This window comes from Oncorhynchus masou, chromosome 5 (assembly GCF_036934945.1).
Source record: "Oncorhynchus masou masou isolate Uvic2021 chromosome 5, UVic_Omas_1.1, whole genome shotgun sequence".
NCBI lineage: Eukaryota > Metazoa > Chordata > Actinopteri > Salmoniformes > Salmonidae > Oncorhynchus > Oncorhynchus masou.
The window spans coordinates 32,869,763-32,886,665 of record NC_088216.1 but is presented as its reverse complement, the minus strand read 5'-3'; the positions used below and the strand labels follow the sequence as shown (position 1 = coordinate 32,886,665).

At 40.8% G+C, this 16,903-nt stretch overlaps 1 protein-coding gene across 1 annotated transcript in view; it reads right to left on the bottom strand.

The window, feature by feature from the left end:
* The window catches only part of LOC135539455 (heterogeneous nuclear ribonucleoprotein L-like), a 57,196-nt gene extending 42,801 nt beyond the window's left edge, over positions 1–14,395 (bottom strand). Inside the window, exon 1 of the mRNA XM_064965348.1 lies at positions 14,031–14,395. Coding sequence (XP_064821420.1) covers positions 14,031–14,243 — 213 coding nt within the window. The 5' untranslated portion in view covers positions 14,244–14,395. The remainder of the gene's footprint in view (positions 1–14,030) is intronic.
* Between the last annotated feature and the right edge of the window lie 2,508 nt (positions 14,396–16,903).

The window sequence follows — 16,903 nt, the reverse complement described above, 5'->3', positions numbered from 1 at the left end:
TGTCTATGCATAGTCACTTTACCCCTACCTACATGTACAAACTACCTCGACTAACCTATACCCTCGCACACTGACTCTGTACCGGTACCCCCTGTACATAGACTCGTTATTTTTATGTCATTTTATTGTGTGACTTTTTTAAACTTTAGTTTATTTAGTAATATTTTCTTAACTCTATTTCTTGAACTGCATTGTTGGTTGTGACAAATACAAAATTGTATTTTATTTGATGGACAAGGCAAAACAAGGAAGATGAAGAGAGCCTAGCTCACACCACCAGACCTGGGTTCCAGTATTATTACATCTAGTCAAATACCTCAAGTGTTTCCTCTAGCCTGCCTGGATTTCCAGATGGGTGTGGTTTCAGTCAAGCACACATTAAGTATATAAAAGGATTTCAAATAGTATTTGAACCCAGGTCTGCACCATACACAGGATATTGAACTCAACCATCTTTCCTGCTTTGGACAAATTAGTATTTCAGGCAGAATTCCAGAGGCCAGAAGGTGAGACAAGACGGCATTTTGAAGCTTTTGTTCTCTGCCAGTACCTATCTGTGTTTTTTCAGGTAAAGGGAGAACGTGGACACTAGTGTTTCAGGCACTCTGGGACAATATCCTTCCATTAAAACTTCTTCATGAAATATACAAACTGAGGATGAGTATACAAAACAGAGGTTTGCTTCAAGTCTTTCATATGAGAAAAGATGGACCATTGTTCATTTGGTTCAATTAAAGGCACTTCCCCCAAAAAATGTAAGTAGATAATTTCCCAAAGTCCTTGAACACAGGAGAGGAGATCTCCACTCGTCTATTTGTCAATCAATTTTGGTGTGTGTGTGTGTGTGCCTCTCAGACAGACACATACACACGCACACACCCACACAAACACACGGCCCAATCTTTTCAACTCCTCAACCCAGAACTGCAGAGTATGGGCATAGCAAGCAATATCCTGCACAATATATCACTTAGGGACGCCTTCGAAGCCAGCCGTCAGAAAAATACTGCATTGCATTGGCCAATGTCAACTCCCCTCCAAAGCCACGGTAATCAACAATGTTCAAACAGTGTTAGCGTCATCAGGCTAAGGCCACAGCAGACACTAACACAACTCAAGAAAGGGCTATATTGTGATCCCTATCCTTAATGCCCTTTGAGTTGATGTTGGAGGCTATTTTTGTATCCTTCTTCATTAAATAGATGGCTATTCTCTCAAACAATCATCTGGAGGGCAATTGGGAGAGCACACGACCCATATACACAAACAGCGCCTTAAAGGGATAGTTCAGGATTTTGGCAATGAAGCTCTGTATCTACTCCCCAGAGTCAGATAAACCCATGGATACCATTTTTATGTCTCTGAGTCCTGTATAAAGGAAGTTAGAGGTATTTTCACGAGACAATGCTAACTAGCATTAACGCAATGACAACCTAACCCCAGCGGGACTCTGGACTTTTGCCCACTCGAAGGTAGTGCGCCATCCAATAAATTATGACTCATCACTGTTTCCTCTATATGAGAGTGGGCTGGCCTTCCTTAGCTCTTCGGAGACTAAGGAAGGAAAGACTAACTAAGGTTTTATTAATAAGGCCAAACTGAGGCAGCTCCCATTTAACCTGTCCATCAGACAAAAGACAACTATTGCCTGTGCTCATATGACAGTGTTTGGTTGACTGTGCCTTAGGCCCCTACAGTTCCAGTTATCTACCCCTTCCTCTTGGAATGAGCTACAAAAGTCCCTGAAGTTACAGGAGCTCATCCCTTAAAATTAGTTTAAAGGTAAGATAAACACTTTGATGGAAAATGAAGTGGGGGGCTGTCGATAATTTGAACCCTAGTTGCTCCACACATCCCTGAACCATCTTGCTGCTCAATGTGTAAATGTATGCCTTTAAACTGTAGTGCTTTGTTTTTTTATGTTGTAAAAGTGTTCGGAAACTTTGTGTGCTACTACTTCGGCCAGGTCTCTCTTGTAAAATAGATTTTTAATTATATTGAGACTAACCTGGTAAATTAAAAATAAATAAAAGAACAGAAACTGGGTGAAGGCACAAAATATCCCCATCGTCCAGCTTCCCGTGCCCTTTCTGCCTTATGGGCCCTGGTCAAAAGTGATGCAGAGAATAGGATGCCATTTGAGACGTACACCTTCTCTCTCCTTTCATTCTCAACCATTCAGCCACAGAGGTTATTAATATGGATATGATTGGATTCTATGCCCTACTTTTCAAGTTACACATTGACATTCGGGAGGAATTTTCCACCGCTTTGATGATCTTCACAGACCCCCCCCCCCATCTCTTTCTCTATATTGTTTTAACGTTGTGCGTGCTGAAGCTTGCTTTTATATTTTCACTTCAAAGGGGAAGCCTATTTTCACAAGGCTTTTGGATTGTTTCTGTGTTGTTGCGTGCACAATGAAACTGTTATCAATGATCATGCGTTGTTTCGCATGTGAAAGAAAATAGGCTTTAAAGAGACCGCGATGCGCACGGTGCATTGCAATCAATGTGTGTATTTTGAAAATCATTCAAGGTCGTTGTCTATGATAATCCCCATATTTAAATTGATCATCAGCCTTTGACAGAAAGTTGCTAACTGTCCATAGATTCTATCTGATGGATTAGGGCCTGTATGAAAATAATCATAATCATAATTTGGGGATGCTTACTGTATATAGTCTTGTTTCACTATATGTACAAGAGGGTAACCTGTACAGGTGTGAGGTTTTTGACATATCCCTCTCCCCCTGAGACCTCATCGGAGAGGGTCTGGGAGTGTCAATATAGGATCAGTTTGGCTTTTTAGATCATGATACATTATATGGGCGGGGGGCACCTGATCCAAGATCCGGTTTCTTGATTTTTCTTCTGTGTAAAGATTCTAGTTGCATGGATGGAAACTATCCCTACATTGCTGTTTGAATATGATAATTGTTCTATTCATTTAATTCAAACAGCAGTGCAGTTACCACCATATTGCTTTTCCTCTCGTTGATTACAATGTATTCAGAGTTAATACATCCCAGTGCTCCTTTGAGAAACATCACCTTCAACCTTGAAGTTAAATAATGTCCCCACTGATCAGCATATCTTTTGAATGTGAGGTTAATAACTACTTAGTATGAGAGAGAACATGCTTTACATACATCCTAACACCACACCCACACGCACACACACACAGACACACTACCCATATGCCTCAGTGGCTCAACATTGGAATGTGCCTTTGACTTCTAATTATCGCAAAAGAAAAAAGATTCTCATCCAATTTTAATTTGGGTAACATCATTGGCATGCAGGTCTGTCTGAAATGCAAATGTCCTATAATTATGCCAACGTAAAAAAGGGCCAAACTTGTCAACAGATGTGGTGGAATATTCATTCTCATATCTTTACATATCAGACGAGTATTTTTAATCACTCAAACGCATAATCACCCTAATCACACGAAGAGATAACAAACCGATTGTTATTCTCATCAGACGCTGTCTAAAACATACAGGAAAAGGTGAAGAGGACCTTTACTACCAGATGAGTGAACATGTAATGAGGTGAAACCATTCTCATGAGATGACTAACCTTGCCAGAGGCCTGAGGATTTGGGTTAACTTCCCGAGCTAATGACCAGCCTTGGCTATAGCTCAGCGAGCTAGCAGTCTTGTGACACACGAGAGACCCTGATAGGAACCCTAGTTGGAACCATACCGAAACAGCCATTGAAACGCAGCTATTCAAAATAAACTAATGTTCCAAATGTTTCAGAAGGGCCAGTGAGGTGTGTCCGTCTCTTACTCAGTTTAGGCCATCATTAAGACGTGCCATTATGTAGCCTGATTGCATTTCAAGCTGAAAAGCGACAATAAATGCTGAGCATTTCCTTGATTATTGATTGGCAGACTTTGATGATGTTGGTCCATTGTTTTGAGGCTGACAGAAACAGTAAAGACAGTGGCCTGGATTGGTCTAGCAGTTACTGTTGCTGTCGGTTTCAGAGCACATGTACAGATGTACAGATTAATTTGATCACTCTGTTGTTGCGAAGAATCCTCCTGCACAGCGGGAAATGCGAACTTGTATTAGAGGTTTAAAAAGGCTTCTAAAGTTTGTAATTTGTAAACCCCTACCAAAATGACAAATTAATTACAATCCACATAATAATTCACATTTCCTGTTACTGCAGGATTATTTCCCTACATGTACATTTTAGTCATTTAGCAGACACTCTTATGCAGAAGGACTTACAATAGTGAGTGCATACATTCGTGCTGTGAGAAACTGGTCAAATTAAGATATGACATACAGTATGTACGCAGGTGTTGGCGTTTGAATTTAGTTCGCACCGCACCCATACTTTCCTGTCTTCCTTCACTATCTCTGTCCAATAAAACATTTTTTTTAAATACGTAAATGCGTTTGAGAGTGATGGTGATAGTGAAGGGAAGGGCTCGGCCATACAATCTCACAGTGGGTTACATCACGGAATGTTGCCACTACTCTCAAAGTCACACCTGGTTGAGGAATCTCAAGAAGGCCACCGGCTTGTTCATCATGCTGACAGACCAGCAGGATTTAGCCTAGTGCCTAATATACCCTCATACTGAATTCTTATTATTTTTTGGACTGAATCTCGCTCATTGTCTCCAATACTCCAAATGACATAAGGTTTTTTTTCACTTCTATAACTGACTACAATGTCGAGGCTCTCCTAGAAGTTGACGGTGTGAGGGGGAATCATTTTGATATCATGGATGGTCAGTCCTTGCATCCATAGCTCTGCCTATGCACTAACGAGTGGTTACATTTCTCTTGCCCCATCCCTCAGCTTTTTACCGAAACAGGGGCGTAGAGTATGCTTTGTTATTGTTTCAACTGCTGCTTGCCGCTTTAATGTAGAATCTAGTGCAGGGAAGACTGGGACCAGAAATCAGCCCAGCATTTCTAACACACCGGGATATTTTTTCCCTCCAGGCCCCGTTATTAGCCAAATAATGATCATTTTGCGCAAAACTCCCAATTTAGACAAACCAAATGGGCAAAAATATGGCCCTATGGCCAGTCCGTCTCTGATGTGCTACAGCTTTCTCCAGGTGTATCTTACTTCATCTTACTAATGGTAGTAAATCTCCTTCTACACATACAATAAGATTGCAGTACATTCCCCAAACAGGAAATCAAAGAAGATAATGAAAATGTATAAATAAATCAGCAGCAATAACAACATATGTAATATCCTCATCTCGTCTGTTTGGTGTTCCTGCGTTGGAAAATCAAAAAATCGTATTGACAAAATGCCAACAGCTACTATATGTAAATAAAGCCTCCTCAAAATGTAAATTAGTCAGAAATGTCTCTCTGCTTCGAGCACGTCCTCAACACCTGTTTCAGTAAGTGTGCCTATCTCTGCGTGACGTTTACCATGGTTAACAACACCAAAAACAATGTAAATGGTGCAGGAAAACCAACATTTCGTCTCTAGGCTTCCACCTGACGCTAGCTTTGGAGAAGCATTAATAGGCGAGGGCACAGGCCTCATTTACATATACTTCAATAAACCACACAAAAGAAAAAACTGTCGGGATCAGCATTAATTCCAGCGCCGGATTACATAAGACACTGACTCGCAAAAGCCAAGGAATACTAAGAAACGCCTCTCCGCCAGTATCTCTGATGTCAGAAAGGGTTGGGAGAAATAACGTCCCGCAGTGCGATGTGCCAGCTAAGTAGGGCATGTCGGGAGCTGCCACCGCCAGCCCGCCTGCCTTCAGAACTCTCCTTTTGCAAGGGGGCGAACTGCTGCTTTCAAGCTCTCCCTCTGAAGACGATGCTGAGATCACAGAGTTGCGGAGATAAAGCGCCTGTGATTCTACTCCCCCACCTCCATCCCCTTCCCTCCTGCGCCCCACCCCCACTCGAGTCTCAAAATTAAACTTGAATAAAGACAGACAGGGCAGCAGAGTTAATACGGAGCTGCGCTGCCCGGTCCCTGGCTGGTTGCAGTGCAATGACGAGCAGCCAAAGTTCAGCAGCACAGCCTTGAAGTCATGCTGGTACCCAGTGAATGTAGCCAAGTTATCATTACTCATTGTGTATTTATTATTACTTTTATTAATACGTGTTATTACTTTATTTTATTATTTCTCTTTTTTTCCTTCTCTCTTCATTGTGCGGAAGGGCCCGTCAGTAAGCATTTCACAGTTAGCTACACTTGTTGTTTACGATGCATGTGACAAATAAAATTGGATTTGATTTGCATTGAGAGAGTTGCCAGACCAGTCGCTGTATGCTTATAAAGGGAGTCTCGAAGAAGATGGTGGCCACTGGCAAGGCCACAACCAACACCACCTATATCATTTCAGCCCTTGCTAATATTACTATTGAATTGCTGTTCAAAAAAAATTCTGGGGTACCAGTATTGCCTCAAGAGATTTTCCATGTTGCTTTGTTTGGACTGGCACCGTAGAAAATAGGTGAAATGCACTGCAATTTTACATCTAGGCATTGCTTTGTAGGTGTGTAGCCTTAGGAAATGTTGAATAACAGTCGAAAGAAAAGAAGCGCTCTCTCACTGCGCTTGCAGAGTATCACTTATTTATTGAATGCCGACATTTCAGCCTCACCGACCGTCATCAGAGATCTTAACCAGTATTTCCACATCGCCATGTCAGTCTTGGAAGGGGGAACGGACTCGGACTCACACTATTCCCCATGTCTTACAGCAGTGGCTTCATCAAGCGCAAGCTCTTGGCATACTCTGGCCGTGACGCTGCAACTACTGCTGTACTTGTGTTCACAGGAGAGAGAGATGGAGAGAGGGATAGAGAAAGGGAGGGAGTGAAAGGGAGATGGAGAATGAGAGAAAGGGAGAGGCCCAAGGCAGAGGGGAGGCCTTTGCAAAAGAGAGGGCGAGTTGGACAGAGAGCCTTATCCTGGTAATGAAGAGGGATGGTCAACAAAGCCACCAGCAAAAATCCTATCCCTCTCTCCCTCTGCTCCAGTCATCTGTTAATGTTTTCCTTTTCAATTGTTTGCACAGTGATTTCCGATGGGAATACACTTCACAGCACTAGCTGCTCAGTTCTTGTTACACTCTTCAATTGGACAGTAGTACTGTTTTCATGTTTTAGGGACAATAGCTTAAGGCGATCTCAACATCACGGCCATCTTTACAGACTAGGTTTCAAAATGTGTATTTCTGTGGCATTACAGCTCTAGCATGGTCCCATATCTCTTTGCGCTGTCATGCTAACGGCCATAGCACTAGAAACACAGAGGCAGAAAGGTTGACTGCATATTCAAATCAAATTGAAATCTCTCTTTTTAAAGTCATCCCCCCCCACCTTCCTCGACTTTTCCTAAATAAGTCTATTTAATGCAGGTATGTTCCGCAGAGCATCAAATCCTCTTGCAGAGTCACATGCAGGTAAGACGTTTTGATTTCTAGATATTATCAGAAAGAGCAGATTTTGACGTGTCCAAAACACTGACCTTTGACAATAACTCTCAAGATTGAAGAGATTAGCTCTATTTCAAAATGTCACTTTTTCAGAGAATATCCCCTGTTCCATGCACTACACATAATGAGCATGTGGCAGCAGGCAGCCTACAATAACTTCATGAAAATGCCATTGTGTTCTTTGAATTTATGTATTCATTTATTCTAATGTTATCAAATATCTCCACAAACACAACCAAATAGCATATACGATAGCATATATGAAATGTGTCTATTAGACTTATACTTGAATGTCGCAGTCAAAATGACCGCTCATTGGCTCAAAGCGGGGTCCCTCGAGGCCCTGCTTTTCTAGTGATAGGAGTGCTACAGAGCACAAACAGTTCTGAGATTAGACTGCAAACCTCATTTTCCCTACTGATTTGGGAGCAATACAAAATGATATCAAATAGAAAACAGTCCAATAGTGACAGTGTTCACAGAAAGGCATTCACAGCGGGCATAGCTGCCTCGCTGCCTCACTGCTTGACACTTATGGGGCCAGCTAAGCTACTGGAGGAAAAGGAAGAGACAATAGATCGAGAGACTGAAAGAGAATGGGGAAAGGTGGAGAATTTCGTTACACTCAGGCTTCGGCTGAGTTTAAATCATAAGCTCCTAAGTGACTCCTGATAACATCAGCACAGTGGGAATCTGCCCAAGAGCCTGTCAGCAAGGAAGAAGAAGAAGAAGAAGAAGAAGAAGAAGAAGGGTAGGAGATAGAAAAAAACTGACAATAATGATTCACTTCAAACACCACCCTGGGAGCATTAAGCCTTCCCACTACAGCTCAATGAATTTATGAGAGAGAGACTGAGAGATAGAGAGAGACAGACAGAGAGAGAGAGAGAGAGAGAGAGAGAGAGAGAGAGAGTGCTGGAAAGCACAAACAGCGAAGCTAAGAAAGATAGCATCAGTTGAACACTTCCTCTGGTGCGTGGAAGTCAAAAGGAAAGAAGAAAAAAATGAGCCACAACCACTTTAATATAAGCTATCTTTGGCATCTTCAGCATCTGTCGTAGGTAATAGTGTTTTTTAAGAGGTCAACAGATGCTTGCGTTGTAACTACCTTGCGGTGAAATGTGGAAAACAAGCGTACTAGACTGAGCGAACAGAACAACACTTAGCAACACAGACATGTTCTTCAACCTTGACAGTGTTGATTGCTGGTTCGTCAAACATGAAACTCCTTGGAGTCTCCTTTATCACAGCTCAAACGTAGGTTTTTAGTTTCTAACAACTTTACATCGCTCCTTAAATGTAACATATTTTCTGAATGATTCTCTTTTTTTATTGTGTAATACTAGATTACCGATAGCCTGTCCCTGACACTCATCTTTATGACAGGATAAAAGCATACGATTTCAGATTTTATTTTGATTGAAGAAAACACATGGGATTGGATCACTTTCAATGCAAATCAGCATACTTTATACAGGTACAGGCCAAGACAAAGACTGATTGGTATACTTCAGTCTGCCTCAGAATGACAGGATGTCCTCCTTTGCATGGTTGGGTATTATTCTACACACTAGCTATTATTATAATGAGCTCAGACCCCAAATAATACCACATTTGGTTGGTCCGAAATGGACCAAATCTGTGCCAATCATAGACGCCTATGTTTCACAAGTTTGGACATCCCAGTACAACACAGTAGAGCACAGTACAGTAAAATACAGTAGAGTTCAGTACAGTAAAAAACAGTGGAGTTCAGTACAGTAAAATACAGTGGAGTTCAGTACAATAAAATACAGTGGAGTTCAGTACAGTACAGTTTAGTAGACTATAAGATAGTTTAGTACAGTAAAGTACAATACAACACAGTAAATTATACTGTACTTTACTTGTGTGCTCTACTGTGCTGTACTAAACCATTATCTACTGTACAGTAAAGTACTGTACTTTATTGCACTGACCAATACTATACTCTACTGTAGTGTATTGTGCTGTTCAAACATGAAGCAGATGTCTATGATTGGTCCAGATTTGAACTGACCATATTTTCACTACTTTTCAATGTCCATGGATGTCCGGTGTCGGTCAGTGCTCAGTGAGTGAGAGGGCTGGCTACAGTACATGGAAAGAGAGGGGGCTCATGGGTAGGTGTCAGTGGTGACGGGGGAAAGATCTATAAGTTACATATTGGTATATTATTTGATGATATATCGTATAGTAACGTTTTGACAATATCGCAATATAATTTTTGCGCTAGTTTGCTGTACCGGCACACAAACTCCAGTATTTTTCCTTCATAGCTTGTTCTCCATCTTCTTTTTAAACAGGAAGCCAATTTGTTTTCGGCACTTTTACTTCCATGACTGATCAAAGCTAGTTTTCTCATGGCTCTCTCTTGTCCCTCAGCAGCAGACATGTGGTGAGCAATATGTTTGGAACATCGCATCCCAATAAATCACAGTATGGAATTGCAATACATATAGAATTGTGAGAATCGCAATACATATCATATTGGCACCTAAGTATCATCATAATATCGTATCGTGAGGTCCCTGGTAATTCTCAGCCCTAAGTGTCAATAAGAGCTGGAAGTGGTGACATTAACTGGAGAGAGAGTAGATAGACAGGGAGAGAGAGAGGGAGGTGGTGTCCAGACTGTTTTCACACTCTTGGTTTGACCATGAGACAGAAGGAGAAAGTAAACAGTAATGGGCTGAACATAACAGTATGCCAGTGGAAGGGAGGACAGTAGAAGGTAACCCAACTGTGGTTTGAGACTACTATAAATGTTCATTGCAGCCATTTCAGTTCAGTCATTCGGTTACTGATTTGGTAACAGAATAACACGCTATAATCACATAATAAATCATAAACCAAATGTTATCCGCAAAAACACTTTAACTAATTAGCAGGTCTACCTTTACGGTACTTGTTACTTCTGTGAACTTTCATCATCCTCCCTCCTCATGAGGGACAGAAATTAGAAAATATCTTAAAGATATGTGGTGTTTTGGTAACAGAATGACAAGACACTAGGCAATATTTCTTAAACTTACAGATGGCCAATCATCTTGGCAAAACTAAATATAAATTATATTAGTTGGTAGGGGGACATTACTTCAGCATTATTGTGTTTTGATGTATTTCTAATACCCTTTAAGCCTGTTTCTGCTGGATGTTTTCTAAGATCCATTTTCCATCTGTTTGACCAGAAATCAAAGCCTTTGCTTATTCCTCATTTTTAAGATGGAAAATGTAGACATTTATTTATGCCTCAATTTCTCAAAAGGTATTTACTCTTAGATGTCATTTGACACCCAATTTGATGTGCTCCTGTGAACTTCTCATGTCAGTGCTAATGGGTCTTTTTACATTAAAATTCCCAAATCTAGTGAAGGAAGTAGACCAGACACTGGTAAATTAGCCTGGTCCTAGATCCGTTTATGCGATGTAGAATAAAATAGATTAACTTTTAGCAGAAATTTAAATACAAGCAAGGCACTCAAACTAATTTACAGTAAAATAATTACACATGTACAGTACATTGGAAGGGGATATGCAGAGCAAAGTTTTGAATTGAGAAAATGTATGTTTGCAGCGTTCGATCTAATGTCCACAGTTAGTATGGATATTGGAATATAGTCCCAGTCAAAGTTCTCCCAGAGCTGTGTCACCCAGATCCACACTGAAGCTAATTTCTTAGCTAAGCTACCGCAGCTTTGAAAACAGGTTTCATGCAGCCCAAAGCTGAGGCTTTAGTCACACTGGTATGAGGTGTCGTTTGTAACATGCTATATTCTGTGGAAATGATTAATTCCTTGTCACAAAATGCAAACATTGCCATCTTTTGTGCCCACAAAATGCCAAATTGAGGGACTGTATGCCTCCCAAATGGCACCCTAATTCCCTATATAGTTCACTACTTTTGACCAGGGCCCATATGTCTGTGGTCAAAGGTAGTGCACTATATAGGGAATATTTTGCCATTTGGGAGATCCATCCCGGCATCTGAACAAAGCTCTGCCTTGCACCCAGATGTTTATCAGCCAGGGCCCTTGGCTTTATGAGATAGTGCCTAGCGTCGCGCCATAGTGGCATTACTACCATCCACGAGACCACGCTGTAATTCCCTCTTTGCATATGCCAATGGGATACGATTAAGAATGCAAACTGCACCTCGATCTATCTCTCCCTATCAAACACACCCACGAGGCTCATTGTTAGGCACGTAATAAAAATGTTAATGTTCTATTGAGCCCCGATAAGCCCTACCGCCGCCCACCTAGGCTCTTCTGATGTGCGTGTCAGGGTTGCGGATCACTTTCACATAGGGGACGCTATCTGGAAGCATTCCAAATGGCACCCTATTCCTCATATAGTGCACTGCTTTTGATCAGGGCCCTGACATTTGGGATGCACGGCTGCCATTGCCCAAACTGAGGAGCTTTTGTTGCAAAGCCAAGTAGGAGATTGATATACCAATAAAAAAGTGTAGCGAATAAAACCATATAGGAAGTCCCCACTTCCCCCTTCCTCGTGCCAATAAAAAATGATAGACAATCAGTTACCAGAGGGTGATGGTGATAATCCGATTAACAGGCAGGCTATTAAAAGAGGAGCGGAGGTAACCGTAGCAACATGCTACGGTTGAACACATGAGAGGGTGTGATGTCATGTGTTATATCATGGTTGAAAAGTGTTTCCCCTTGATTTGACTCTTATTGATAATCCTTTAACGGACAATCTATCAAAAGGGGAGCGGTGCTACCGTTGAACACAGGGGAGGTGTCAATGTCACGTATACTCCCTCTCCGGTCTCTAGGTCACCAGGCTGCTGATTATCCCGCACACCTGTCACCATCGTCTCGCGCTCCAGCGCCTCATGACACTCACCTGGACTCCATCACCTCCTTGATTATCTTCCCGATATCTGTCACTCCCCTTGGTTCTTTCTTCAGGTGTTACGGACTCAGTTTCATGTCGGTGCGTTGGTTGTGGCTATTGTTTTGTTTATTTATTAAAACACTCACTCCCTGTACTTGCTTCCCGACTCTCAGGGCGCTCGTTACAGTCAAAGCATGCCAAAGTGAAAAAGTGTTCCTTCTTGATTTAACTCTTTATTAAATTACCAATTTGAGGCATCAGGGCGAAATACAAAAAAACTCTTATTTTAGTAAGTACTAGGTTGACTAAGGACACATATTATTACAGCAACAGTTTGGGGAAGGATATCCAATATCCAAGATTGAGAACATTTGGGACAGTTTTTCAGACACAGATTAGGCGAGTCTTGGACTAAAAAGTGCTTTCAATTGAAAATATCCATTGAGAATGTTTTTTTTACTCCAGGACTAGGACAGAAATTTTTAAAACTAATGTTTCGTTTATTTAGACTGTGGGTCTTTAAGAAACGCAAGGAGGAACACACTGGATGTATTGGCAGCCCACAAAGGTACGGACTGGTCCAAAGATTGAACAAGAGTGTGTGTTTTCGGTTGATTGGACGAGTGATAGCGCTATCTGAGGCTTCACAGGGAGCAGCAAATGTCAAATACGGCAAGATAAGCAGTGCTCAACCAGGCAGACTCCATGACCACTTTGTATTCAAATAGTTACATTTCTCTTACTGCTCTCTCTGGAGATGGACCTGATGCATGTGTGATTTGGAATCCTAAACTAACCCTCCTGCATTTCTCATAAAGGATCCTAGACCACAAATCTAGATATAGAATACTTTGGGTTTTGAAGTCTATTTCAGCATGTGGATAAACATATATGTTCATAGTTTTGTATATAACCGTGTAAATACATATTTATGAGGATAATACTATGTTGTGACTGTGAATGTGAATGTACGTACTTCAGAGCATCTCTGTCATACTCTTTGGTGAAACAATGTTAGCCTTGGGTGAGAAATTGGATATGGTTCTTCACAGTGACATTCATCCAAATGTTATAATAAATATTTTAAGCCCCAGTTCATAGCGTTTGTCTAAATTTAGTTAAGCTAAGACACCCACGGACAAATTTCTTCGGAGGGCAGTCTTTAAATCGATGGCAGCCTGCGTATTATTTGTCTCATTATTATTAAGACAAAATAGATTTCAAGCCGCCAGACTGTCGGGGACACTAATGTAAAATCAAATTACGGGGTAACGAAGTTAAATAGCGTGCTTCGTTCGGCAGAGAACTCCCAAGTCTTATGTTCTGATAGATATGAGCTACACAGCTCCACACACTTTCTATGGACAATTTTAGATCTTTCATTTTTATTTTGTAAGCTTTCTAAAGAAAATTCCTAGATATATTGGACACAAAACTAAATTGTCATTATTGGAAATCAGTCCTTAAATAATCAAGTAGCCTAAAGATTCTCAGAACTGCAGCTGGATCAAAGGCCCATCTGTCAATCCAAGTCAAAAAACTTTATTGAAGACTGTCACTTGCCCAGAGATAGAAAACAACACTGACTTGTTTCTTTGAATACGGTCATTGATGATGCTCACTTTCTTTTTCAAAGCCAAGCATCCATCTAAGGAACATAAGACAATGGGCAATGTTATGTCTACACCCACCTTTCTTCCAGACCCATATTCTTTTGTTGACCACCGGGCTCGGTTTTCCCCGGCGGTCCCCGTAGCATCCTCCTCATCTCCTAGCAGCCCCGCGGAAGCTGTATCTGAATCCTCCCCCTCCTCCAAATCCTCTCCCTCCTCCACATCCATCGTCTTGAGACGCTTAGGCGCTCTCTCGTATTCCCCTTCCTCGTATTCCTCAATGAGAGACATTGTTGATGAATAGCAACAATTTTTGGGTGTTAGATTAATTCAACACCTGAGAAATAAATCACAAAAAGCAGTCAGGAAAGTTGCATGCACGTGGCTCTAAAACAGAATGTCGACCAAGCGAACTAGAATTCTGACAGCTGTGCGCATTGACGGTAATGCCACCCTCCAGTACGCCCCCTTCTTGTGCGTGCACGTTCACTCTTTTTTTCACATTGCAGATTTTGTTCCATTGGACAACCTATGCTTCTGTTCTGAATATAGTCGTTGATTGGCTATGGCGGTTAGGCGTAAAAAGCGAATATATGATAGAAGCTTCTGTATCGCGGAAGACGAGCCAAAGTCTGTAGTCTACGTGCATACCATCAAAGAGTAGAACACTAGGCCTAATTAAAAGGTAAACAATGAAGCAAATGTATCCCATGACACTTCACATTTTAGTCATTTAGCAGATGCTCTGACTTACTGGAGCAATTATAGTTACGTAACCGACCTACCCAGTTAGCTCAGGAATTTCGAACCAGCGACCTTTTTAACAGCTAGGTGACCTGCCGCCCTACTTTCACATGCAAATAGCACTTCATTTCTATAGGCAATCCATAGGCTATTGGTCAAGTACTATTCTGTTATTACTATGTACTAGTACGGTAGTATTAGACTTAGAACTACACAATGAAGAAAACAGTCTAGTTGTTTCAACTAATTATTAAGTAACTGGATCCACGTGTTCGGCCTACCTGAACTTTAAAAAATATTTGGAGCAAACTTAGCTCCCAAATGTATTTGGGCACCTTACCTAAAAAGGCTGTAGAACCAGCAGGGTTGGAATAATGCAGGGGCTTACCAGGGTTGAAGCCCCTGGGCCCAGGCCAGTGGGGGGCCCAAGAGGCAACACTTTTGTATTTAAGTAAACAAATATATATATATATATATATATATATATATATATATATATATATATATATATATATATATATATATATATATAGTAACAGTCAAAAGTTTGGACACAGAAATCATTCCAGGATTTTTCTTTATTTTTTACTATTTTCTATTGTGAGGACACCAAACAATGAAATAACACATATGGAATCATGTAGTAACCAAAAAAGTGTTAAACAAATCAAAATATATTTTATATTTAAAATTCTTAAAAGTAGCCACCCTTTGCCTTGATGACAGCTTTGCACACGCTTGGCATTCTCTCAACTAGCTATATGAGGTAGTCACCTGGAATGCATTTCAATTAACAGGTGTATTTTGTTAAAAAGTTCATTTGTGGAATTTCTTTCCTTCTTAACCCATTTATGCATGAGTTCCAAATATCTCTAACGGTTGTCCCAGCATGAGTTTTTTAATCCACGTGATGTTAGAACGTTCTCTCCATTCCAGAATGCGATTGTTACACAACAGTACATTTAATCCGCGCTGCCCTTAAACCAAGAAATTTAGACAGCTATTATTTCAACTTCAATTTCAAATTATTTTCTAACAAGTTTTTATTTTCTAAGAACAGTTTGAATTGAGGTGTGTTCCGCCTCCTCATTCATTTACTTAAAAATAGTAATTTTTACTTTTGCGGACAACTTATTTTTTGGGACATTTTTGACCCAGACGAAATTCCCCAAGCACTTCCCAAATGTTTGTGCAGTTCAAGTCTGCAGACATTTGCGCTTCTTCCGTCAGAACAGGATCTGCACACGTGTTCACATTTCCACCTGTTGCCTGCATCGCAGTCATTGTTGTTTTAGTTACTAATAATAACTTTCAAAATGTGTGCGTTTCTATCAAAGTAAGTGCCTTATTACGTTGTAATAGTTTCTGTATGTCGTTTGTATTGTAGCTTACTGTATGTGTGGAGCATAATCTATTTGTGTATATTCCGTATAACCGCGGACACGTGGCTGTGATTGGGAGTCCCATAGGGCGGCGCACAATTAGCCCAGTGTTGTCCGAGTTTGGCCGGTGTAGGCCATCATTGTAAATAATAATTTGTTGTTAAATGTCTTGCCTAGTGAAATAAAATAAAAATATGACCATGGTTTGTTTATTTGGTCTATTCAGCATAGCTCAGTTCTGCCCTGCCTTGCCCCCTTGTGGAGCTCAAAAGGTAGTTTCTTATTGTCATAACTCAAATTTGTGATTTTGTCAATGCAATATACTATTTTTATAGCAGTGTTTATTATGTTACTTCTTTGTAATATTGTTTTATTGCTATATCCTTATATTGTATTCTATTGAATAATTTCTCTTTATTCTGTACTTTCAGAAACCACAAACAGGATTTGCCAATATCATAACTGGAGCTGGACATCTTTGGAGCTGAAAAAAACTGAATATGCATAACCCATATTTAATTCAAGCTCAATAGTGCTTGAGCATATGATACTGATCAAAGCATGGTTAAATACATAGAGGTGTATCACAAGCTAAACACATGTATTTTGTCAACTTCCTCTGCTTACTTCCCCTGGTGACAGACAGGCAGACTTTGCAGTGCCTCTATGTGTGACTACCTTGAGCAGTAGTTTGAGGGACTTTGCAGGGAAAATGCCATGCAGTGAGGCGTAGGGTATTGTCCGCAACAGGGCGACCCCCAGTGGATCGGCGCCGAAGGGGTGTGGTGCTCCTCCAGCAGCTCTCTCATGAGGTTCTCTCTATAC